The following is a 25676-nucleotide window of genomic DNA, read 5'->3' on the forward strand; positions in this document are numbered from 1 at the left end:
AGGGGTATGCTGATTTTTAAAACATATTTATTTGGCTGCACCAGATCTTAGTTGTGGCGTGTGGGATCTAGTTCCCTGACCAGGGATCAAACCTGGACCTCCTGCATTGGGAACATGGAGTCTTAGCCACTGGACCACCAGGGAGTTTCTGATATTTTATATTTATAACCTGTAATCAAGGAAATAAGTTTTAAAGTTTGTTTCTTGAAGGAAAATGGATTGCATGAATACTGTTATCCTCCTTCTGAATAGCATCCTAATTTCTTTTCCTCTAGAATAAATGACTTGCTTATTTTTAGGTATAGTAAAAGTTTAGGATTTTATTCCTTATATTGCCACTATTGCTGCAATTTAAAAAAAGATATCCTTCAAGATACCCTGATTTGGCATCTATCACAAGGATTTATTTAGTATAGCTTTTTTTTTTTTTAAGTCAGTTCTGTTGTTTGACAGAACCTTTAAAGCATGTCATTGTGTTAGCAACGGACTATAAAAATAAACCTAACCCAAGCAATTACTACCCGAGAATGTTCCCCATGAGCATTTGCTTTGGAGATGTACGCTATTTCCAAGGACATATCTGTGTCATCTTTGTTTAATATTTCATGCTACTTACTATAAATTTTAACTTTTTTGGTATTTGTTTTAAGTGAAACCCATTACTATATTAATACAATTCAATATGAGGTATTTATCCAGCAAAAGTAATCAGTTATCTTGTAGGCTATTTTGCTTAGTAACCTGTGAATTTATTTTTGATGTTGTATTTTAAGAACTAAGGTAGAAATGGTAGATTTCTGGCAAAAATTATACTTAGTTCTTCATTTCCTTTAAAATAGGAACTTCTACATTTGGGGCAAGTGTGTACATCATCTAATTATACATAAAATTAAGTAATTTCACCTATAAAACAGATGGCAGAAACTTTTACTCCATTTGGGAATAGATTCAGGAATATCTGTGAATTTTCTTAGATTAGAAATGGATATAATAGTCAAAGTAATTTCCTTTCTTATTGATTTAATCAGATATTTTTTTTATCCAGGACTTTAAACTTCACTTGATTTATAATCAACTATTAACTCTGTAGGAACTTTAGCTGGACTTTAGGGACACAGGGAAAAACAAGACCAGTTATTCTTGTCTAAAACAGGTAGAAAATCTGGGACATAACTAATTTTTGTACAGTGTGAAAAAGTGAGAATAATCTTATTCTTTGGAATTTAGGTTCAGAGAAATTGTACCTTAGTTATGACTTAATGCTATGAAAGTGCTGCACTCAATATGCCAGCAAATTTGGAAACCTCAGCAGTGGCCACAGGACTGGAAAAGGTCAGTTTTCATTCTAATCCCAAAGAAAGACAATGCCAAAGCATGCTCAAACTACCGCACAATTGCACTCATCTCACATGCTAGTAAAGTAATGCTCAAAATTCTCCAGGCCAGTCTTTGGCAATACGTGAACCGTAAACTTCCAGATGTTCAAGCAGGGTTTAGAAAGGCAGAGGAACCAGAGATCAAATTGCCAACATCCGCTGGATCATTGAAAAAGCAAGAGAGTTCCAGAAAAACATCTATTTCTGCTTTATTGACTATGCCAAAGCCTTTGACTATGTAGATCACCACAAACTGTGGAAAATTCTTCAAGAGATGGGAATACTAGACCACCTGACCTGCCTCCTGAGAAATCTGTATGCAGGTCAAGAAGCAACAATTAGAACTGGACATGGAACAACAGACTGGTTCCAAATAGGAAAAGGAGTATGTAAAGGCTGTATATTGCCACCCGGCTTATTTAACTTACATGCAGAGTACATCATGAGAAAAACGCTGGGCTGGATGAAGCACAAGCTGGAATCAGGATTGCTGGGAGAAATACCGATAACCTCAGATATGCAGATGACACCACCCTTATGGCAGAAAGCAAAGAGGAAGTAAAAAGCCTCTTGATGAAAGTGAAAGAGGAGAGTGAAAAAGTTGGCTTAAAACTCAACATTCAGAAAACTAAGATCATGGCATCCGGTCCCATCACTTCATGGCAAATAGATGGGGAAACAATTGAAATGGTGAGAGACTTTATTTTCTTGGGCTCCAAAATCACTGCAGATGGTGACTGCAGCAGTGAAATTAAAAGACGCTTCCTCCTTGGAAGAAAAGCTATGACCAACCTAGACAGAATATTATAAAGCAGAGACATTACTTTGCTGACAAAGGTCCGTCTAGTCAAAGCTATGGTTTTTCCAGTAGTCATATGTGGATGTGAGAGTTGGACTATAAAGAAAGCTGAGCACCAAAGAATTGATGCTTTTGAACTGTGGTGTTGGAGAAAACTCTTGAGAGTCCCTTGGACTTCAAGGAGATTCAACCAGTCCATCCTAAAGGAGATCGGTCCTGAATATTCATTGGAAGGACTGATGCTGAAACTGAAACTCCAATACTTTGCCACCTGATGAGAAGAGCTGACTCATTTGAAAAGACCCTGATACTGGGAAAGATTGAGGGCAGGAGGAGAAGGGGCTGACAGAGAATTAATTGGTTGGATGACATTACCAACACGATGGACAGGAGTCTGGGTAAACTCCAGGAGTTGGTGATGGACAGGGAGCCCTAATGTGCTGCCATCCATGGGGTCGCAAAGAGTCAAACACATCTGAGTGACTGAACTGAGCTGAACTGAGTATGACTTAATGGATAAGGAAGTTTGTACTGTTATTAAATAGTTTAAATTATTTTTCTTCATGATTGTTCATAGTCTGATAGATTTGGTAGATATGCAGAATATGCCATTGGAAAGAAAAAGGGTTGGATGTCAGTGAACTGACAAATGGGGTTAACAAAAAAGGGAAAAACTGTCAGAGAAAAAATGAACACCAGCACATTACATCCACATCTGTCACCTACAGAAGGCACTGCTTGGTCATGCAGTAGCCTTAGCCGTCTTGCTGGCATGAGTTGGCAGAGTTTGGGCAGAGTTTCCACTGCTGTTTAATCCATCAAAGGGAAGAAAATCTGCTTCACGGTCATAGTTTGTGTGTCAACTTTTTAAAAGGAAGCCAGCAGCTTGCGAAAAAGGTGTTATCTGAGTTTTATAGATGAAGAAGTTCTACAGGTTATGGGGCAATTAAAATCACACAGTAAAATCATTGCTAATAAGTAATGCTATGGAAATCAAGGTTCCAAATTCCAAGTTCTTTCAGCAATATCTGGCTTACTGAGGTTTTATTTAAACACATAAAATAACATTCTTTTTTCTTGTTAGCAGAGATCTCTTGCTCCTACAAACTTGTGGGTTAGCTTGACATGTCCACCTTAGACCTCTTTTCTTGAAGTCTTTATTTCACGTTACTGCTTACTGCTCCTTGACGGCAGAGACCATCTGGACTGCGGCAGTGGGCTGGGCGTACTGTAGAGGTCCTGACCGAACAAATGCATTCTCCTGAGGGCTGGACAGACATTTAAAAGGCAAAGACAGACCAAACTGCTGAACAGGGGCTGAGTTCTCTAGGTATATTAGGCTTCTAACAAACTCTGTGAATACAGAAAAAAAAATCATTTCAGAGGTTGTCGATGTATTCTATCAACTATTAATGTGATAGCTGTATATTCTGTCATACTAATGAGAAAGGTTATATTTCATTTTAAAGAACAGAACAGAAAAGTAGGGAGACTATTTTAATAATTAATATTTTTTTTAGTTTTTGGTTGTGCTGGGTCTCTTTCTCTAGCTGTGACGAGCGGGGTCTGCTCTTCCTTGCAGCACGATCTGCTCACTGCTGGGGCTTCTCATTGCCCAGCGCAGGCTGTCGGTGCACCACGAGCTTTGTTAGCTACACAGGCTTGGTCGTTGGAGCTTCCAGGCTCCAGAGCACAGGCATAGCAGTTGTGGTGCATGGGCTCAGTTGCTCCATGGTATGTGGAATCTCCCCGGACCAGGGATCAAACCTTTGGCCCCTGCATTGGCAGGTGGATTCTTATCCTCTCTACCACTGGGGAAGTCCTAGGAAAAATTTTTGATCATATAAAGGTATTTGAGAAACCATGTTAAAAAACAGACTACTTTCTCCAAAGCACAGTAGATAGTAAGCATAATGTGGAACACTGGGCCAGGAAGCAGGAAATGTAGGTCTGTGCTGTGCCTTGTATTGTGACTTTAAGCTTCCATTCCCAAGAAGGAGAAGCCTGTTCTGACGTTCTGTAAATCTCAAAGGCTAATGTCTACCTTCCTCTTCCACTCCTTCTTAGGTTTTCAGCATGGATTACCATGTACTTGTCACACATCCTGTATGTTATTAGAAATTCATGTGAACATTTTCAAGCCAACCCAAAGGGGTTTCATTAATATTATACTTTTAGTATAAGAAACCTATAATATATTATTTACTTAAAAAGTACATGAAGATTGTGAAACTATGCATCTTTATATCTAACCCAGATTTAGCTAGCTTTAGTTATAAATATGCTCTGCAGTGAAACTGATGACTGCATTAAGAGTGTGTCCTAAGGAACTTAAAGACTTATATCTTAAATTATTTTAAAATGAAAGCTTCAAAAGCCTGAATCTATTTTTAACATGTGTATCATAATCTTAAATTGTTTGCTTTAATGCAGTATTTTAAAAGTATTTACATAAGAACTTGGAAACATAGATTGTATGTACTCATGTAGAAATAGAAATATGAACATAAGATTTAAAATATTTAATGTATAAAGTTACTTTAGAAACTGAATCTTATGCCTTAAGGATTTTGGCCGCTGTTTGTGTACTGCTATGAGAAAGTACTATGAAAAAAAGCTCGGCAGCTGGAGAACAGAATGTTATCCCTTTTTAGAATGGTGTTACAGCAGACACACAGAGCTGCCACATTTTTCAGGGCAAAGGTTGTTAGGATCCTGTTTTAAGTTACGGTTTAGAAAGTTAAATACACCAACCTTATTTTTTCAATCTTGAAATTATTCATATAAATATTTCTTTTATTAAATGGAGAATTATGTTGGGAGAAACAAGAAGAAAAGAGAAAGCATTCTTCCTTGGTTTGATTTTCAGTGAATCCATAAGTGGGTTTTATGACCTTTGGTGCCTGGCAACTGAGTGTTGTGGTTATTGAGTCGCTCAACTGTGTTCGATGTTTTGCAACCCCATGGACTGCAGCACACCAGGCTTCCCTGTCCTTCACTATCTCCGGGAGTTTGCTCAAACTCATGTCCATGATGATGGACATGAGTCGATGATGTCATCCAACATCTGTTGCCCCCTTTTCCTCTTGCTCTCAATCTTTCCCACCACCAAGGTCTTTTCCGATGAGTCTGCTCTTCTCATCAGGTGGGCAAAGTATTGGAACTTCAGCTTCAGCATCAGTCCTTCCAGTGAATATTCAGGGTTGATTTCCTTTAAGATTGGCTCGTTTGATCTCCTTGCAGTCCAAGTTACTCTCAAGAGTCTTCTCCAGCACCACAGTTCAAAAGCATCAGTTCTTTGGCGCTCAGTTTCTTCATGGTCCACCTCTCACATCAGTACATGACTACTGGAAAAACCATAGCTTTGACTGTACGGAACTTTGTTGGCAAAATGTCTCTGCTTTTTAATATACTGTTTAAGTTCATCATAACTTTTCTTCCAAGGAGCAAGCATCTTTTAATTTCATGGCTGCAGTCTGTCCGCAGTGATTTGGAGCCCAAGAAAATAAAAGTCAGCCACTGTTTCCATTGTTTCCCCATCTATTTTCCATGAAGTGATGGGACCAGATGCCATGATCTTAGGTTTTTGAATGTTGAGTTTTAAGCCAACTTTTTCACTCTCCTCTTAAATCTTCATCAAGAGGCTCTTCAATTCTTCTTCACTTTCTGCCATTAAGGTGGTATCATCTGCATATCTGAGGTTATTGATATTTTTCCCAGCAATCTTGATTCCAGCTTGTGCCTCATCCAGCCTGGCATTTCACATGATGTGCTCTACATATAAGTTAAATAAGCAGGGTGACAGGATACAGCCTTGACCATTTGGAACCAGTCTGTTGTTTCATGTCTGACTCCTGCTTCTTGACCTACATACAGATTTCTCAGGAGGCAGGTAGTGTGGTCTGGTATTCCCATCTTTTTAAGAATTTTCCAGTTTGTTGTGATCCACACAGTCAAAGGCTTTAGTGTAGTCTATGAAGCAGAAGTAGATGTTCTTTGGACTTGCCTTGCATTTTCTATGATCCAGCAAATGTTGGCAATTTGATCTCTGGTTCCTCTGCCTTTTCTAAATCCAGCTTATACATCTGGAAATTCTCATTTCACGTACTATTGAAGCCTGGCTTGAAGGATTTTGAGCATTACTTTGATAGCATGTGAAGTGAGTACAATTGTGTGGTAGTTTGAACATTCTTTAGCATTGCCCTTATTTGGGATTGGGATGAAAACTGACCTTTTCCAGTCCTGTGGCCACTGCTGAGGTTTCCAAATTTGCTGGCATATTGAGCACAGCACCTTCACAGCATCATCTTTTAATATCTGAAATAGCCCAGCTGGAATTCCATCAGCCCCACTCTTTGTTCATAGTAAGGCCCACTGGACTTCACACTCCAGGATGTCTTTTCTAGGTGACTGGTCACACCATGGTGGTTATCTGGGTCATTGAGACCTTTTTTGTCCAGTTCTGTGTATTCTTGCCACCTCTTCTTAATCTCTTCTGCTTCTCCTGGGTCCATACTGTTTCTGTTTCTTGATTGTGCCCATCTTTGTATGAAATGTTCCCTTCTTATGTACAGTGTCCAAGACCAGGCTCCCTGGGTGTGGAACAGTGGGTATCCATAGACAGCCACTGCAGCTGAGGAAGTATTTTAGAGCCTTTCACTATCATTTTATCATTTATCTCACTATCATTTTATCATTTATCACTATCATTATCAATTCTAAGGTCCGCATTTTCTCACACTTTGACATTTCTAAAATAGGAGTATGTCTTACTAACAGTGACTTCTTAGCATTATGTCATAATTAGTTGGAAGCTTTGATGGGATTTTAGAATCATTGAAATACATCTGTGTACCCTGCTTGATGATTTCTAACTCCAGTTATGTTTTGTAGTAATTACTGGGACTTGAAGTTTACATAGTTGATGTGTCTTCTCAGTGGTAAAGTATGAGAAAGTAAAAAATTTAAAGATTTTTATTTGAAAGTTTCCTGAGCAACAAGTTCTCACTGAATAAAAGGCTAAACAATTTTTTAAAAATAAAGTCCTATTTTTAAGGAAGGAAGAAAAAGAAAGCCTGTGCAAACCTGTAGTTTGGAATTCCTTCATGGAATATTTGAAAATGACACCCGAGCTTGTCTGGTGCGTGAATGATCGGGGCGTGATTCTCTGGCAGGAGTTGAGCATCATATGGGCAGTGTGGTATGGGCAGGAGCTTGGGCGTCAAATGAAGTTGGGTGCACAAACTGACCGTGAAAAATTTTCCATAACGTTTTTAAACCTCACTTTTCTCATAAAATTATAGCACCACTTAACACTTAATTTAAAAATAAGCTGGTATGAGAAATGAGTATCTTTATCATTGGTTACCACTGTTTGCTGTACAGAATTAAATTCTTCTTTGGAAAATTTCATTTAATCCAACATTCATTGGTTTGGGGTGTCTACTGTGAGCAAGGAAGAGAAGTATGAAAACTGTGGTAGCTTCCGTTCACCTGCAGTGTACACACCCAAGAGAGACACAGCCAAACCCGTCCAGTGACTGTAATGCCTGTCTCACGTAAGAAGGGGCAAGCTGGCATGGGTGCCACAGCTTGTGTTCACGTAAGAAGGGCAGAGCTACTCATTTACGTTTTTGAAAAGAAATGTTGCATGGTCTCTATCATTTGATATTATATTGCTCTTTTCTATTTTTTACTATTCAAATGAAAAACACCCACCGTTATAATTACATAAAAATGTGTTTAGCTTTTGTTTCTTCATAAGGTGCTTCATGGGCACTTGCTGGAATAATTTTCCCTCAACCTCCTTCACACTATCCTGCCCTTTTAGCCTAGTTAATTTCTGTTCACCTTTTAAATTTCAGTTCAAGGTCACCTCCTCAGGAGAGCTTTCGAGAATTCCCGGCATTATACTCCCTGGAGCTCTAGTACTGTGTGTCACAGTTTGCAGTTGTGTATTTTTGTTTTTGACTCCTGTTTTTCTCCCATTAGATTCCATGAGGGTAGGGACCACCTGTAACTTTTTCTCACTATTTCATTTCCCAAGACCTAAAACAGTTCCTGAGAATTTTTGCGCCAAGTAAATATTTAATTGGATAGTTTCATTACATGGTATCATTAGTGTATGGAAGTAAATTGGAATTTTGAGACCAGGTAATTTGAAGAGTTTGCCGACTTAAACAAAATGCACAATATGAGAATTATGAGTTGTTTTATTTGGGGGCAAAATAAAGACCATAGCCTGGGAGATAGCATTTCAGATACCTCTGAGAAACTGCTTCAAAGAGTTGGGAGGAAGGTCAGTATATATGTGATTTTGGTAAAGGGAGAGTACATGAATCAAGCACAGGTTTTTGTGAAGAAGGTATCTGCTGGTCATTTGAAGGTGTCTGCTGGTCTATTGAGGGTGTCCGCTGGTCTAGTGAGGGTGTGCGCTGGCCATGTGAAGGTGTCTGCTGGTCTAGGGAAGGTGTCTGCTGGTCTAGGGAAGGTGTCTTCTGGTCATGTCAAGGTGTCTCCTGGTCATGTGAAGGTGTCTGCTGGTCATGTGAGGGTGTCTGCTGGTCTGTTGAAGGTGTCTGCTGGTCATGTGAAGGTGTCTGCTGGTCTAGAGAAGGTGTCTGCTGGTCTAGTGAGGGTGTCTCCTAGTCTAGTGAGGCTGTCTGCTAGTCATGTGGAGCAGTTATCACCAAAAGGATTTTAGTACTCTTCTAGATACAGGACATCTAAGAATTGAGCTCATGGCTCCTGAAAATACCTCTCTGAAGACCTGTTCTACCGGCTTTCCCCAAAGCTAGAGCGCCTCCTTTCTGCTCTGCACCCTGGACTCCTTTCCAGGGGTGGTGAAGTCAGCAGCCACAGCAGCAGAATTTAATTCTTGTAGAGGTCGATGGCAGGTGCCAGTTTGGAGGTGACAAGAGTTTCTATGCTCAAACACTTACTGAGCACCTACTTTACGTAGAAATGCTGCATTTGGTACTAAACAAGTTTCAAGGAAATTTAAGAAGGAGCTGACAATCCAGGAGCCATATTGTGCCAACTAGGATAACAGGTGCTTAAAAAATTTCTTAATGTTTCTTTTCATATCATCTCCCTTTAAAGTGAAGATACGTTTATGTGTGTGTCTGTGTATGGGAGGGGAGGATAAATGAGACATATTAAAAAGAGAAGATTAAATCTTTAAAATGTTATTCATTGGGAAAATAAGAGCATGTTTGATGTTCTTGAACAACATGTCTGCAAAATACAGAAAGAGAACAGAAGAGCCATATGGTATGGTAAAACAGAAGAGCCATAATAATAAACTCTAGTGAATGTAGATATCATGGAATTCATCTGCAGAGTTCACTCTCCTTAATCCAGAACTGAATTGACATAGGTCATAGTCTTTAACATGGGAAGGAGATTTAAATTTCTTTTTGTTGGCTACATTCCATTCTGTCTTCTCTTCCATAGTTTAAAAAGTTTTGAAAAACTCTTTTATCTAAATACTTCAAACTACAATTTCACCTACATTTCTCATTTTCCTATAGAAAAAGGATAGACTATTAGCTCATATTTATCAGTTTTTATTACTTATTTGATAAATTAAGAATCATCTTTCTTCTCCTTCCAGCTCACTGTTCATGCATAATAAATATATAAATGTATTTATTTCTCCAGTTGCTTTCAAGCTGGTCACATACATTTTTTAAATTAAAATTTTCTTAACTTTTTTTACAACCCTATTTTCAGGTTTTACCTCCAGATGGCTTTTGTCTGTTTGCCCAGATCAAATTAACTCACAAAAGATGATTGGCCACATCACTTGGAAGCAGACCAGCCGGGGCACGGGGCTGCCCTCCCATGGGCACTGACAGTGGGCCGGACTGTGTGAATCTTGCAGTCCTGTGTTTTTTTCCCCACTCTATAAAAGCAGTTCATACAAAAAGCTTCAGATAATCTTGGATAAATGTAGAGCTTCTGTAGGTGTAAACTGTGAAAAGAAAAATGGTAATTTGACTTTTGTGATATCCTTATATACAGAGTTAGTTATATAATTGTATAATAACATAATGATATTAGGAATTTTTCAGTTGTTTTATACATAATGAGGGCAATAATACATTGTTATGTGATATGATGAGCAGTGTCCATTTTTATGAAGAATCAATTTATTTCGACAAGGATTTTTTTAATTGACATACAGTTGATTTACAAAGTTCTGTTAGTTTGAAGTGTACAGAACAATGATTTAGTTATTTATACATATATATCCAAGAAAAAAAGGCAGAATGGCTGTCTGAGGAGGCCTTACAAATAGCTGAGAAAAGAAGAGATGCTAAAGGCAAAGGAGAAAAGGAAAGATATAAGCATCTGAATGCAGAGTTCCAAAGAAGAGCAAGGAGAGATAAGAAAGCCTTCCTCAGCAATCAATGCAAAGAAATAGAGGAAAACAACAGAATAGGAAAGACTAGAGATCTCTTCAAGAAAATTAGAGATGCCAAGGGAACATTTCATGAAAATGTGGGCACAATAAAGGACAGAAATGGTATGGACCTAACAGAAGCAGAAGATATTAAGAAGAGGTGGCAACAATATACAGAAGAACTGTACAAAAAAAGATCTTCATGACCCAGATAACCACGATGGTGTGATCACTCACCTAGAGCCAGACATCCTGGAATGTGAAGTCAAGTGGGCCTTAGGAAGCATCACTATGAACAAAGCTAGTGGAGTGATGGAATTCCAGTTGAGCTGTTTCAAACCCTAAAAGATGATGTTGTGAAAGTGCTGCACTCAATATGCCAGCAAATGTGAAAAACTTAGCAGTGGCCACGGGACTGGCAAAGGTCAGTTTTCATCCCAATCCCAAAGAAAGGCAATGCCAGAGAATGCTCAAACTACCACCCAATTGCACTCATCTCACACGCTAGCAAAGGAATGCTCAAAATTCTCCAAGCCAGGCTTCAACAATATGTGAACCATGAACTTCCAGATGTTCAAGCTGGTTTTAGAAAAGGCAGAGGAACCAGAGATCTAATTGCCAACATTTGTTGGATCATTGAAAAAGCAAGAGAGTTCCAGAAAAACATCTATTCCTGCTTTATTGACTATATCAAGGCCTTTGACTGTGTGGATCACAACAAATTGTGGAAAATTCTGAAAGAGATGGGAATACCAGACCACCTGACCAGCCTCCTGAGAAACCTATATGCAGGTCAGGAAGCAACAGTTAGAACTGGATATGGAATAGCAAACAGACTGGTTCCAAATAGGAAAAGGAGTATGTCAAGGCTATATATTGTCACCCTGCTTATTTAACTTATATGCAGAGTACATCATGAGAAATGCTGGGCTGGATGAAGCACAAGCTGGAATCTAGCTTGCTGGGAGAAATATCAATAACCTCAGATATGCAGATGACACCACCCTTATGGCAGAAAGTGAAAAACTACTAAAGACCTTCTTGATGAAAGTGAAAGAGGAGAGTGAAAAAGTTGGCTTAAAGCTCAACATTCAGAAAACTAAGATCATGGTGTCTGGTGCCATCACTTCATGGCAAATGGATGGGGAAACAGTGGAAACAATGGCAGACTTTATTTTGGGGGGCTCCAAAATCACTCTAGATGGTGGTTGCAGTTATGAAATTAAAAGACGCTCACTCCTTGGAAGAAAAGTTATGACCAACCTAGACAGCATATTAAAAAGCAGAGGCATTACTTTGCTGACAAAGGTCCATCTAGTCAAAGCTGTGGTTTTTCCAGTGGTCATGTATGGATGTGAGAGTTGGACTGTGAAGAAAGCTGAGCACCAAAGAATTGATGCTTTTGAACTGTGGTGTTGGAGAAGACTCTTGAGAGTCCCTTGGACTGCAAGGAGATCCAACCAGTCCATTCTAAAGGAGATCAGTCTTGGGTGTTCATTGGAAGGACTGATAGTGAAGCTGAAACTCCAATACTTTGGCCACCTGATGCAAAGAACTGATTCATTGGAAAAGACCCTGATGCTGGGGAAGATTGAAGGCAGGAGGAGAAGGGGACGACAAGGGATGAGTCGGTTGGATGGCATCACGGACACAATGGGCATGGGTTTGAGTAAGCCATGGGATTTGGTGATGGACAGGGGGGCCTGGCGTGCTGCAGTCCATGGGGTCGCAAAGAGTGACTAAACTGAACTGAACATATATGTCTGGGCTTCCCCAGTGGTTTAGCAGTAAAGAATCTGCCTACAGTGCAGGAGCCTCAGGAGACATAGGTTCGATCCCTGAGTTGGAGGAAATGGCAACCCACTCCAGTATTCTTGCCTGGAGAATGTATGGACAGAGGAGCCTAGAAGGCTACAGTCCATGTGGTCTCAGAGAGTCAGACACTACTGAAGTGACTTAGCACGCATGCACCCATATATCTATTTTTATCAAATTCTTTTCCTTTAGAGGTTATTATAAAATAGTATAATTTCCTGTGCTAAACAGTAGGTCCTTATTGGTTATCTGTTTTATACATAGTAGGATGTATATGTTAATCCCAACCTCATAATTTATCTCTTCTCCACTTTTCTCCTTTGGTAACCATAAGTTTGATATTTGTCTGTGGCTTACGTCCCTTAGTATGCTAATCTCTGCTGCTGCTGCTGCTAAGTCACTTCAGTCATGTCCGAGTCTGTGCGACTCCATAGTCGTCAGCCCCCCAGGCTCCCCCGTCCCTGGGATTCTCCAGGCAAGAACACTGGAGTGGGTTGCCATTTCCTTCTCCAATGCAGCAAAGTGAAAAGTGAAAGTGAAGTCGCTCAGTCGTGTCTGACTCTTAGCGACCCCATGAACTGCAGCCCACCAGGCTCCTCCGTCCATGGAATTTTCCAGGCAAGAGTACTGGAGTGGGGTGCCATTGCTTTCTCCGATGCTAATCTCTAGATCTGTCCATGTTGCTGCAAATGGCATTGTTTCATTCTTCTTTGTGACTCATATTCCATTGTATACATGTACCACATCTTTATCTAGGCATCTTTTGATGTACATTTAGGCTGCTTCCATGTCTTGGCTATTGCAAACAGTGCTGCTGTGAAAGTTGGGGTGCATGTATCTTTTCAAATTAGAGTTTTGTCCAGATGTATGCCTAGAAGTGGGACTGCAGGGTCAGATCATGTGGTAACTCTGTTTTTGGTTTTTAAAGGATCCTCCGTACTGTTTTTTATGGTCGCTCTTCAATTTGCATTCCCAGCGGGGTATGAGGGTTCCTTTTCTTCACAACCTCTCCAGCATTTATTATTTGTACACTTTCTGATAGTGGCCATTCTGACTCCTGTGAGGTGAAATCTCATTGTAGTTTTGATTTGCATTCTCTAATAATTAGCAATGTTGAGCATCTTTTCTTGTGCCTTTTGGAGAAATGTCTGTTTAGATCTTCTGCCCATTTTTTGATTGTTTTTTGTTTTTGTTTTTGTTTTTGACATTGAGTTATATGAGCTGTTTGTATATTTCGGAAATCAATCCCTTGTTGCTTGCATCGTTGCAAATATTTTATCCCATTCTGTGGGTTGTCTTTTCATTTTGTCTATGGCTTTCTTTGCTGTGCAAAAGCTTTTGCATTTAATTAGGTCCCATTTGTTTATTTTTGTTTTTATTTTCATTCCTATCAGAGACAGAGCCAAAAAGATATTGCTGTGATATATATCAAAGAGCGTTTTGCCTATGTTTTCCTCTAGGAATTTTTTAGTATCCAGTCTTACATTTAGGTCTTTAATTTGTCTTAAGTTCATTTTTGTATATGGTGTTAGAGGATATTCTAATTTCATTCTTTTCCATGTAGCTGTCCATCTTTCCCAGAACTGTTATTAAAGACTATCTTTTCTCCATTGTAGATTCTTGCCTCCTTTGTCATAGATTAACTGACTCTAGGTCTGCTCTGAAATAGCTCAGTCATGTCCAACTCTTTCGCGACCCCATGGACTGTAGCCCACCAGGCTCTTCCATCTATGGAATTCTCCAGGCAAGAATACTGGAGTGGGTTGCGATGCCCTTCTCTGGGAGATCTTCCCAACCCAGAGATCAAACTCAGGTCTGCACTGCATTAATTATCTGAGCCACCATAGGTGCATGGGTTTCTTTCTTTCTATCCTGTTCAACAAGGATTTAATTCAGCAAATGTTTACTCTTTACCCACTGTGTGCCACATACTGTTCGTGGTCTTGGGATATGTCAGTGAACAGTACAGACAAAAAAAATCTCTGTCCTCATGGAGCTAACATTTTAATGGAAAGAAGAAAGACAGCGAACCTAGTAATAAAATTATTGAACAGATGGAGGAAGGAAAAAGTAGAGCAGGTCAGGGGATGGGGGCAGCCTGGGGAAGGGGCAGAGGGCAGGCTTCAGATTGCATGGGCTGGGCAGTAGACCTGATTGAGAAGGTGTCATTCGAATACAGACTGGGCTCATGCTTAGACGGGAATGTCTTGAAGTGTTTCCATAGCCACAAAGAAGTGAGATACATGGAGGGAAGACTTTGGCTAACTTGTAATTCTGTCAGAAAGACAAAGGAAGTTGGCCTCTGAGCTTATTAACACTTTCATCTTTAAAGTGGAGCATTTTACATTTTTTTAAGAAACAAAAAACTGCCAATTATTTTGTTATGGAAGAAACAAGCTTGATTCATAGGATTTTTAAGTCTACAATATATTTGCATTATCTGTGGGCCACTCTGTGTTCTTACAGCGATGAAACATGGCTTCAGTCAGTGGCCTATGATCAGACAACAAAATATAATTCTTCCTTAGGGACCAAAGAAAAATTATAATAGGTCAAAGTTTAAAAGAAATGTGGGAAAATGTCTTTTAACTATAGAATCCCTGGATAACATAGCTCCTTGAGATGGAATGTCTTCCTCAAGTTTTCAACATGTGTTCCAGTAGGAACAGTAGCACTGGTCTTTGCAAATATACCCATAACTTGAACGGAGAAGGCAGTTCTGGCAGTTTCCAGCCAGTACTCTGGCCTGGAAAATCCCATGGATGGAGGAGCCTGGTGGGCTGCAGTCCATGGGGTCACTAAGAGTTGGACACGACTGAGTGACTTCACTTTCACTTTGCTGCATTGGAGAAGGAAATGGCAACCCACTCCAGTGTTCTTGCCTGGAGAATCCCAGGGACGGGGGAGCCTGGTGGGCTGCCGTCTATGGGGTCACACAGGGTCGGACATGACTGAAGCGACTTAGCAGCAGCAGTAGCAGCCATAACTTGAAAGACTACGTCAACACAATCCAATCCCAAAAGACCGTTTTTTTGCCTAAGAGTTGTTTCTCATGGTTTGTGATTTTGTCATGAACTAGGACTTCCATTCAGGGAAACTGATGTGATGGTGCTCTCGGAACTGCACTGACAGTTGTTTTCCCTCTGAATCCCTGGGTGCCCTGTGACCAGGAGCAGCCCTCTCATAGACTGCAGTATATGGTCTGACTTGACCTACCCCCTGAAAAGCCTCGTGGGATTGGAGGGCCTTGGGAGGAAAGTCACATCTGTGTTGGCTTTAAGATGCTGTTAGAGGCTCCTGGTCTGCTTATTTTTGCGTACCTTGGGATCAACTTACCATCCTAGGGTTTTTCACACCCAGACCTGGTCTTCTGTGATGAAAGGACTAGCAAATATATCCAGGCGTGACTTCTGTATTTTCCTTCTTCCTTCATTTTTCTTTTTCATTCCGTTTGTCCTTTTTCCCCTCCCTGTTTTTCTTGTCATCCGTTCAACAAGTATTTATTGAGAATTTACTCTGAAACGTGCACCACTAGGAATCAGTGGTGAACCTGAGGTTTACTTAAGCAGTTAAGGAATGGACTTTTTTTAGTTAGAAATTTAGAAGTAATATTCAAACATCTTTTGATGTTTATTTTTAAAAGAGATTTTAGGGATTGAATACAATACAGCTGATGATGAAACAAACAAATTCTAAAAATTCCTCACGGTAATTCTAAAGAATTTACTAACAAGCAGGTTTGGGAACCAGTACCAGTCATTCTTCCCATTCCATTGTTTTAGTTTTGTGAAAGGTGAGATCCCGACTGGTTTGACATGAGAGAGGAGAGGAATGTAGTGGAGGCGGGGAAGAGCGAAGCCTGAGAAGTCAGGATATGCTGCTCTGCCTGGCTTTGAGCATCCTCCCCAGAATCCCTCTAGCCCTCCTGTTCATCTTCCTTCTTCTCAGCTCAGCCTGGCTCCTGCCTGCCGGCCACCACCTTCCCCCAGCTCAGGCTTTTCTTCCTGAGCTGTGCCGCGCTCTCTGTTCTGTCGTCAGTGGAAATGCAGCTCCTCGTAACTCCCCACCGTGAAAGAATCCTTTACCCGCCCCCCTCTCCCAAGGAGCGGTTTCTTCTTTTATCTCTGCCTTTGGTTTAGCATCCATCATGAACTGCCCTGGGCTTGGGACAGCATATTTGTGGGTACCGGGTAGATATTTTGTTTGTTCATTCAAAAGCCGTCGATTGCCCATTCTCTCAGGAATTGCTCTGTAGGAGAAACACCAATTAAACAAACAAACAAAAGGTGTTAGGCCTGTAAGGCATGGGTCTGAGAATTTGGTAGTGATGCTTGGAAGTAAAGCACTGTGAAGGGTGCTGTCAGGAGCAAGGCCCAGTGGCAACGCACAGCTGAAATGCCTGAGCCAGCGCTGAGGGGCTGGTTGGGACCTGGTCCTGGGTTAGATAACGCCCTGGGAACATGTCAGGAGGAGAGATGGATGCTCTTTTCATTGTAGCAGGAGGGAGAAAAGGAAACGTTAAGTAGGTGCTGGTACGTTCATGGGAGTTCCTATCTGAGGTTTTGTTTTCCTTTGTGAGCAAGGAGGGGAAGCTATCTGCTGAGGGAGGTGGGAGGAGAGCTTATTTGAAGGATTCAGTGAAACTGAAAAGACATAAAATAGCTCCTGTAGAGAGAGAGCAAGAGGGGACACTTCAAGGGTCCCAGGGACCACTGAGGGCTTGGTGGTGGACCGTGGGTGATGGCAGCTTTCTCTGAATCGATGTGCTTCTCTACCAAAGCAATCTGTAGGCAGTTTCTGAATGCATAGCACAGGGAACGGGAATTCAAGCTCCTGCTCTGCAGTTTATTGGGCGAGTGAATCCCTGTTCCTCACTGATATCCATTCCCTTCTCAACAACGGGATGATAATTCCCACACCCATGGTTGTTAACATCTCAGCATCCCGAGATCTTTATATGAAAGATTTTACATGAAAGCATTTTAAACCACAAATCATATAGATGATAGTTATGATCTTGCATATATTATAAATTTGAATCAGGATTTGTCAATGCTGGATAGACACAAAAAACAACCCCCTTCCAAACCAAAAAAGACCAGTTTCCAAATTAAAGACATGTTAAAATCCAATATAAGTTCTCGATATAGTTATAACAAGAGTAAATGTTCTATAACATTATATACATTATTATATTGTTGTTCATTTGCTTAGTCGTGTCAGACTCTTTGTGACCCCATGGACTGCAGCATGCCAGGCTTCCTTGTCCTTCACCATCTCCCGGAGTTTGCTCATGTCCATTGAGTTAGAGATGCCATCCAACCATCTTATCCTCTGTAATCCCCTTCTCACCTTCAATCTTTCCCAATAAATAGTCATTTATTTATAGCCAGTATTTATTTATATTTGACTATTTATTTATACTCAGTAGCATTATTGAAGAGGAAAAAAATTGAAAATAATCTCTCGAGTGCCACAGACTAGCAAGAGGTTAATTTTCCGGAAATACAAAAACACAAAGTTTTAGGGCCAACTAAAAGGAGATCAGCCCTGGGATTTCTTTGGAAGGAATGATGCTAAAGCTGAAACTCCAATACTTTGGCCACCTCATGCGAAGAGTTGACTCATTGGAAAAGACTCTGATGCTGGGAGGGATTGAGGGCAGGAGGAGAAGGGGATGACGGAGGATGAGATGGCTGGATGGCATCACTGACTCGATGGACGTGAATCTGAGTGAACTCCGGGAGTTGGTGATGGGCAGGGAGGGCTGGCGTGCTGCAATTCATGGGGTCGCAGAGTCGGACATGACTGAGCGACTGAACTGAACTGAACTGAAAAATACTTTTAAAAAGTGTAAACATATTCTTATAGTTATTTCAGTACATTGAGTGTTTTATTATTAGGCTCAGTTTCTTTTTAGAAGAATAATTTTTAAAAGGCATTCAAAAAATACTATTCTTTAATAGTCCTGCTGTTGAGAAAATGTGCATACAGTAAGCACCCTACTGCCCTGTAGCTTTTCTGTTGGCGTAGGCTGACCGAATGGTGTATGTGGTGAAGCCGAAAATAGAAAACACACACAAGCTTTTCATTTCTCTTTCCTATAGAAATATCTTTAATAAGCACAGTTGATATAGACTCTCTTCATTTTAGCTGCTGGGCATAATCCTCTGGGAATCTGACTCTGCTTGTCTTTCAGCGTGCTTAATAGTCTGAACGTTTAACATTTTTAAAGGGTAGTTGTTCATCACAAGTTCTGGATTATCTTTTCACATACCGTTTTCATGCTTCCACTTATATCCCCTGATTAATCCAAATTACTGACTGAAACTGTCTTGAGATAAACCCAAACTGTAAGCAGCACTCCAGGCCCAAAGAAGTAGCTGTGTGCCAGGATCACATTTGACAATACAATATATCTTTGCTGCTAGAGATATATATATATTTACAGTAATTTACTAGGGAATTGGAGAAGGCAATGGCACCCCACTCCAGTACTCTTGCCTGGAAAATCCCATGGACGGAGGAGCCTGGTAGGCTGCAGTCCATGGGGTCTCGAAGAGTCGGACACGACTGAGCGACTTCACTCTCACTATTCACGTTCATGCATTGGAGAAGGAAATGGCAACCCACTCCAGTGTTCTTGCCTGGAGAATCCCAGGGATGGGGGAGCCTGGTGGGCTGCTGTCTATGGGGTCTCACAGAGTCGGACACGACTGAAGCGACTTAGCAGCAGCAGCAGCACTAGGGAATATAGTCTGATATTGAATATGATCCCATATCAAGCTGGAGGACCATGCTGCATTTTGATTGAGGAGCCACTGTAGGCAAAACTGTCTCTCCCATTACTAGTAGTTATTTAGCCTAGCAGTTTCCTTCAGGCACTTAGTAAAGTTGAATATTCTTTGTGTGGGGACAACTGTGTGGTCCCAGGACACTGACTGCTCTCCTGGAGACTTCTCATGGAGAAAATAGGAGAGAAAAAAAGGAAGAGAGTATATATTGAAAATGCAAAATGTATATTTTTTTTTCAGAATCAGTAAACAAGCATTGGAAGACGGGGGAAAGTGGTGGTTAAGAGTGAGCTTGTGTGTTATGTGTATGGCCTGTGTTAGAACCTAGCTGGAAGGCAGAGGGGCTGTCTTCACCCAGGAGCGTCCAGGAGACGGGCAGGAAGCCTCCCTACACCAGCACGCTCCTGGATCTCCCTATTTGGCTGCTCTGTCCATGCTGTGCCTTCCCCCATCTACTCTGCTGCCGGTGGTTGGATATTCCAGCAGCAGGAAGGTCAGCCCTCCGTCACAGGTGCTGCTGAGCTCCGTGCCTCACACCTCACTGTCTTTACCTTGCTGCTTGGTACCATGCGTGCAAGCAAGTGTGAGGATCGGGGTGGGTGCCTGCAGGGCGGCAGGAGTGCGGGTTTCCTCGCCCCCTGGGCAGCAGCATCCTGCATGCCCGGGGCCGCCAGTCCCTGCAGGGCCCCCGTTTTCCTACATGTAGTCATGGAAGTTGGGAGCGGATTAGAAACCTTTAAAAAGGATTTTTCTCAACTATTATCTTCAGTAAATTTGGCACAGTCTGTAATTTCAATGTAATTCATACTTAAAATAGCCTGTATTTCATCTTTAAACACATTTTGTTTTCACCAGAATATTTTCTACCAATTATCAAAGACTCTGTCAACAAGAGTACAGGTTTCTTAATTTTGTGATGGTAATAACTGACATGAATTCGGTTAATTATGGTGATAGCTACATAAAATGTATATAGCATAATTATCTTGAGTATTTTATTACCTGAGGAAATAGTTTTAATTTTTAGTTGTACAGTGCCACCTAGTGGACCTGTGGTATAAGAACACCTTCATATTTTCTTCAGATTTCCAGGTTTGGTGTAATTAGTTTATAGGTATAGTTATAGGCAGCTTAAGGGCTTCTCTGGAGAAGGCAATGGCAACCCACTCCAGTGTTCTTGCCTGGAGAACCCCAGGGACGGGCGAGCCTGGTGGGCTGCCGTCTGCAGGGTCGCACAGAGTCGGACACGACTGAAGCGACTTAGCAGCAGCAGCAGCAGCAGCAAGGGCTTCTCTGGTGGCTCAGCTGGTAAAGAATCTGCCTGCAATGCAGGAGACCTGGATTCGATCCCTGAGTCGGGAAGATCCCCTGGAGGAGAGCACGGCAACCCACTCCAGTATTGTGGCCTGGAGAATTCCATGGACTGTATATGTATAGTTCACGGGGTCGCAAGGAGTCAGACATGACTGAGTGACTTTCACTTTTTCATAGGCAGCTTAAAGGTATAGGCAGCTATAATAGCTACCTTCTGTTATTTATCACTTTGCTAAAACAAAGAGTCTGTATGGAAAGACTTGTGTATTCAGACTTTGGTTGTAGAGATGCTAAAACAACAGTGCCTAGGCCATAAACTTAATCAGAATTCTTCATGTCGGATCTTTCTCGGTCGTGCTTCATTTCTTTGAGCATTTATTTTTGTTGTTGTTGTTTTGGGTTACAATCTGTGAATACTTTAATGTTGCTTTTATTAATGATGATTTCCCAAGTAGTCTTTCTGCTCCTGCATTGCTCTTGTAATTACATGTTTATGTGTTTAATAACATTGGCCTGTATACACCATCAAGGCACACCGCACACCCAGCACTGAATGTACAGATGTTAGAGGGAATGGCAGGAACGCTTGGAAACTGATGATATAGAAATATAGGAAAACTTTAAAAGTTGTACTAGCAGTGCCAAGGAGTTGTTGATCGACACATTTTGTTGTGTACTCCTTTTACATGGAATAGTATTCAAAACTTTTAACGCTGAACCTCATTTCTCCATGAATTATATTCTTTCTTGTGGTCCAATTGGACTGTGGTGTTATATATGCATACAAAGGAGATACCTTTTATTCAACTAAAGGATCTTAGTTAAAATTAGTACCAATAAAGCATTTGGCATAACCCTGGTAGATCAAAACTACAAACTAGGGGTTCAGATACTATTCTCTGTCTTTCTTTCCCCAGCATCACCATCAGTTTCATGTTATATAAACTCAGGCCACACAGGACCAGAGCCAAGAAGAGCCAAATGAGGGTTTTAGAGTGAGGCTCCCCATCCCTTCACTTTTTTCCATTTAAGAAAAGAACAGAAAAGAAAGAGCAGGCAGGAATATACTAGAGGCCAAAAGAGTAAAAAACACACTTATAAACAAAATTGCAAAATCTGAAAATATTTCTGAGGTAAGTGTAATATAATGTCCTTATTAAGAAGAAGGAAAAAAGAAACTTAGGACTTTTTGGAAAGTAATTTGATATTTTTTTAAGCTGCATACACTAAAGTTGAACTAAGAATACAAGTGAGATTAGCTGTTTATGAGCTCACGCATGCTACTGTAGAGCAGATAAGCAGACATCTGGAGAAAGCAAAGAAAGTCCCTGATGGCTTTCAGCACAGCCTGAGAGACATGGAGCAAGACAGTGTGATGTGGAAACCCTTGTGCCGGTGCCCAGAGAGAAAATGTAAACAGTCTAAAAGCTTTTAACATTCTTTACCGTCACCTCAGTTGTCTGCAGTCCTTCCCTTACCTATCCATCATTCAGTTTCCAAAGGAGCGAAAATTGAAAAAAAATGCATGCGTGTTTCACAGTCTCGATACAATCATTATGCAATTCCAATTTGTGACGAGACATTCATTTTCAGTTCTGCAAGTTTGAATCTGCCCGGACTGGAATGCTTAGATGGTAGCTGCCGACAATTTCACAGTAATTTTTGGTTGGGCTCGCCTTTGAGTAAATCACATCAGGAAAAATAAGGTTAATTTCCATTACCTCTGCTTTGTCTAGCAAGTAATTGCATCAGATTTTGTTCCTAAAGTGTCTCAACGAATTGATGATAGACTTTGAACTCTTTGAAAATGATAAAGGAATGAGAGAAGTACACTTGGCTGGAGTTTATGTATGTTGCAGGCTTCAACCCTGGTGTAACTCTTGAAAGCAGCTCCTCATCTCTGAGGTGAATGCCGTAGAACTCAGCAGCGCCCAGAGAATGACTGATGACTGGGTTTTTGACCCGGAAAAAAGCTACCTTATCATTACATTTTTGTTGTCTTTCACTTCTGATTCTGCACTCATTGACCGTATCTTTTTTTTTTAATTGGAGTATAACTGCTTTACAGTGTTGTGTTAGTTTCTGCTGTACAACGTGAATCAGCTATAAGTGGACATCTGTCATATTTTCGTTTGCTTCCCTTTTGTTCCCCTCAGATTATTTCTTATTATTTCTAGTTGAAGACAACACACATCCATCACTTTATGCCTTTCAAACAAACAGTGTAGATGAGAAAGTGTTGTATGGGTCTTTCAATGCATATATAGTATGCATTCCTTGAGTGTATGCAAGGACTTCCCTGGTGGCTCAGATAGTAAAGAGTCCTGCAATGCAGGAGGCATGGATTTGATCCCTGGGTTGGGAAGATCCTCTTGAGGAGGGCATGGCGACCCACTCCAGCATTCTTGCCTGGAGAACCCCCATGGACAGAGGAGCCTGGGAGACTACAGACGGTGGGGTTGCATAGCGTCGGAAATGAATGACTAAGCAAAGCACATGTGTATGCAAATCAAACTCATAGAACAATTTTAAAATCTAGTGTGCCTCTCAACTTTTTTAACCATCAGATGGTATCAAAATCTCCTGAAAGGTAGATTCCCTGTCTTCTAAATCATTTTTACAATAACATTTCATAGTAACAAAATAGCTAATTTAAATATTTATATGAATATTTAATATATTCATATATTTAATATATATTTAATTTAATTTAATAATAATATTTAATATATATAGAAATTCAAGCCTATCTCAAACTTATCAAACTCTAACCCTCCTATTAAATATACACACTCTCTTGAGATGAGTGGTTTTAAGAGAGGAAAGGTTGTTCTGTATGGATATGACAACAACAGTTAGATACTTTTTATCCAATAATTTTATGCCAGGCTTAAAACTCTACATTGCACACGGCCTCCTAATTGTATGGGGCTTCCCTGGTGGCTCAGATGGTGAAGAATCTGGCTGCAATGCAGAACACCTGGGTTCCATCCCTGGGTCGGGAAGATCTCCTGGAGAAGTATTCTTGCTGGAGGATTCCTTGGACGGAGGAGCCTGGTGGACTACCGTCCATGGGATAGCAGAGTCAGACACAACTGAGAGACTAACACTTTCACTTTTTCTTCATTGAATCCTTCTCACAACCTGACCAATTGGACACCAAAGCCATACCCATGCTACAGACCAGGAGAGACCAGAAACAGGAAAATTGAATCCATCTCCTGGCTTCCTTGAAGCAAGAGGTGGGAGAGGACAGTGCCTAGTGATTCTGAATGTATTTTTTATCCTTTCCCTGATTCTTTTATGTATCATACCATCTGTTTTTTTCCTGCTCTGAGGTCTCAAAACTTGTTTCTGAAACCTCAGCAGATTAGTTTCCACATTGGACATCTGGTTAGGGACAGACTGTAGATATCTTCTCTCTCTCTCTTTTCTTCTCTAAGAAAATGGCAGAAAATGGCCTTATGACCTCACCTCATCGCCACCTTCCTCCTGCTCTTCAAGTCTCCATTAAGCAGCAGTCTGCTTTATTTACATCTGTTTCTTTAAAGAAAAACTTAGTTGATGTGCCAAACCCTGTATTGTCAAGCTTTTCTAGAAATGTTATCTTTAAGGAGATTTATAAAAACAAGAAGAATCTTTGTGGTTTTGTTCTGAAAGCTGGAAGTGCTGAGAAATAAGGCAGACTTCCAACGCTGAGCTTTTTCGCTTTCAAGCCGTAAAGGACGTGTAACGGGTTCGACACATGTTTATAAGGAAGAAGCCGTAGAAATATTTATTCTTTTTGTTCTGGCAAAGCATGACCTGCTGCATCGAGAGTACTTCCTTCATGAGACATCTCATCATGGGATAAAGAAATGGAAAAGGCAGGATCCGCCTCCTTGCCTAAATAAGTGAAAATCACTGCAGATTTCTTCTGAGAGTTGCCGTTTTGAAGAAACATTCTGTGTATTGGGTGGAATTATCTAAGCAGTATGCCGATGTGCAAACTAGTGATTTTAAAATCAGACCTAGTTCCCTTCTTTATTTATAGTTAATGAACAAACTTAGCAAGATATGTGATACATGGTATCCAGGACATTTTCAACATAAGCTTTATTAAGCATTATTGTTGCTTAGTCGCTAAGTTGTGTCCAACTCTTAGCAACCCCATGGACTGTAGCACTCCAGGCTTTCCTGTACTTCACTGTCTCCCGGAGTTTGCTTAAACTCATGTCCATTGAGTCGGTGATGCCATCCAACCATCTCATCTTCTGTCATCCCCTTCTCCTCCTGCCTTCAATCTTTCCCAGCATCTGGGTCTTTTCCAGTGAGTTGGCTCTTTGCATCAGGTGGCCAAAGTGTTGGAGCTTCAGCTTCATCATCAGTTCTTCCAATGAATATTCCGGGTACCATTACTGTATTTTATTTTTCTCTTTCTGTCTTCACACGCATTGGTAAATACACATATACATAAATGTACAAATATATTTATACACTAGACATGCATTTAAAGTAGTTTTTGTTTGGGTATTACCTTGAATTCCACACAGTCTCAAGAGAGGCGGCCTTACTCCCCTGGTGGACACTGAATTGAGTTCCTTAATGAGTCCGGAGTTTTCACATTTCAGTGACTACAATTGTAGGACTTCTGAAGAAACCTGGAGACCCTGTGCCCACGTGATTTTACTTCTGCTTGCTTCCTGTAGACGCCCCTCTACCTGGTAAACCATGGCGAGGCTGGACCAGTCAGATGCAACAGGTGCAAAGCCTACATGTGCCCGTTCATGCAGTTCATCGAAGGAGGGAGGAGGTACCAGTGCGGCTTCTGCAGCTGCGTGAATGATGGTGAGTGGTGCCCGCGGCGGCTCTGAGCAGCATGCGGCTCTGAGAGCCCGGCTGCTCCCTCGGCGGTTTCCGGCCTGCGTCATCACGTCCATGACCTCTCGGCTGGAGGGCGTGCTCTGCTGGGGGAGCAACGCTGGCCTCCTTGTGCACTCACACCCTTCACACAGCCCATGGCTTCGCCCAGCCCCCAGTGCAGGAGACTGACAGAGTGAGGCCTCCTCAAAAAGACCTTTCAAAGCCCCGTGCTGTGGTGTGGGATCTTGGTTCCCAGCCTCGTCTCAAGGACGGGCCCCTAGCCCTGGGAGGTCTCTCGCCCTGCAGCGGCTGTGGCACCGGTTCCGCAC

The 25676-nt window shown here is 41.1% G+C and overlaps 1 protein-coding gene across 2 annotated transcripts in view; it reads left to right on the forward strand.

The window, feature by feature from the left end:
- The window catches only part of SEC24D (SEC24 homolog D, COPII coat complex component), a 114947-nt gene that overhangs the window by 44974 nt on the left and 44297 nt on the right, over positions 1-25676 (forward strand). For both annotated transcript variants that reach the window (XM_070791016.1, XM_019962269.2), the window contains one exon: positions 25194-25332. In XM_070791016.1, coding sequence (XP_070647117.1) covers positions 25194-25332 — 139 coding nt within the window. The remainder of the gene's footprint in view (positions 1-25193; positions 25333-25676) is intronic.

Source organism: Bos indicus, chromosome 6, assembly GCF_029378745.1.
Source record: "Bos indicus isolate NIAB-ARS_2022 breed Sahiwal x Tharparkar chromosome 6, NIAB-ARS_B.indTharparkar_mat_pri_1.0, whole genome shotgun sequence".
NCBI classification, from domain to species: Eukaryota; Metazoa; Chordata; class Mammalia; order Artiodactyla; family Bovidae; genus Bos; species Bos indicus.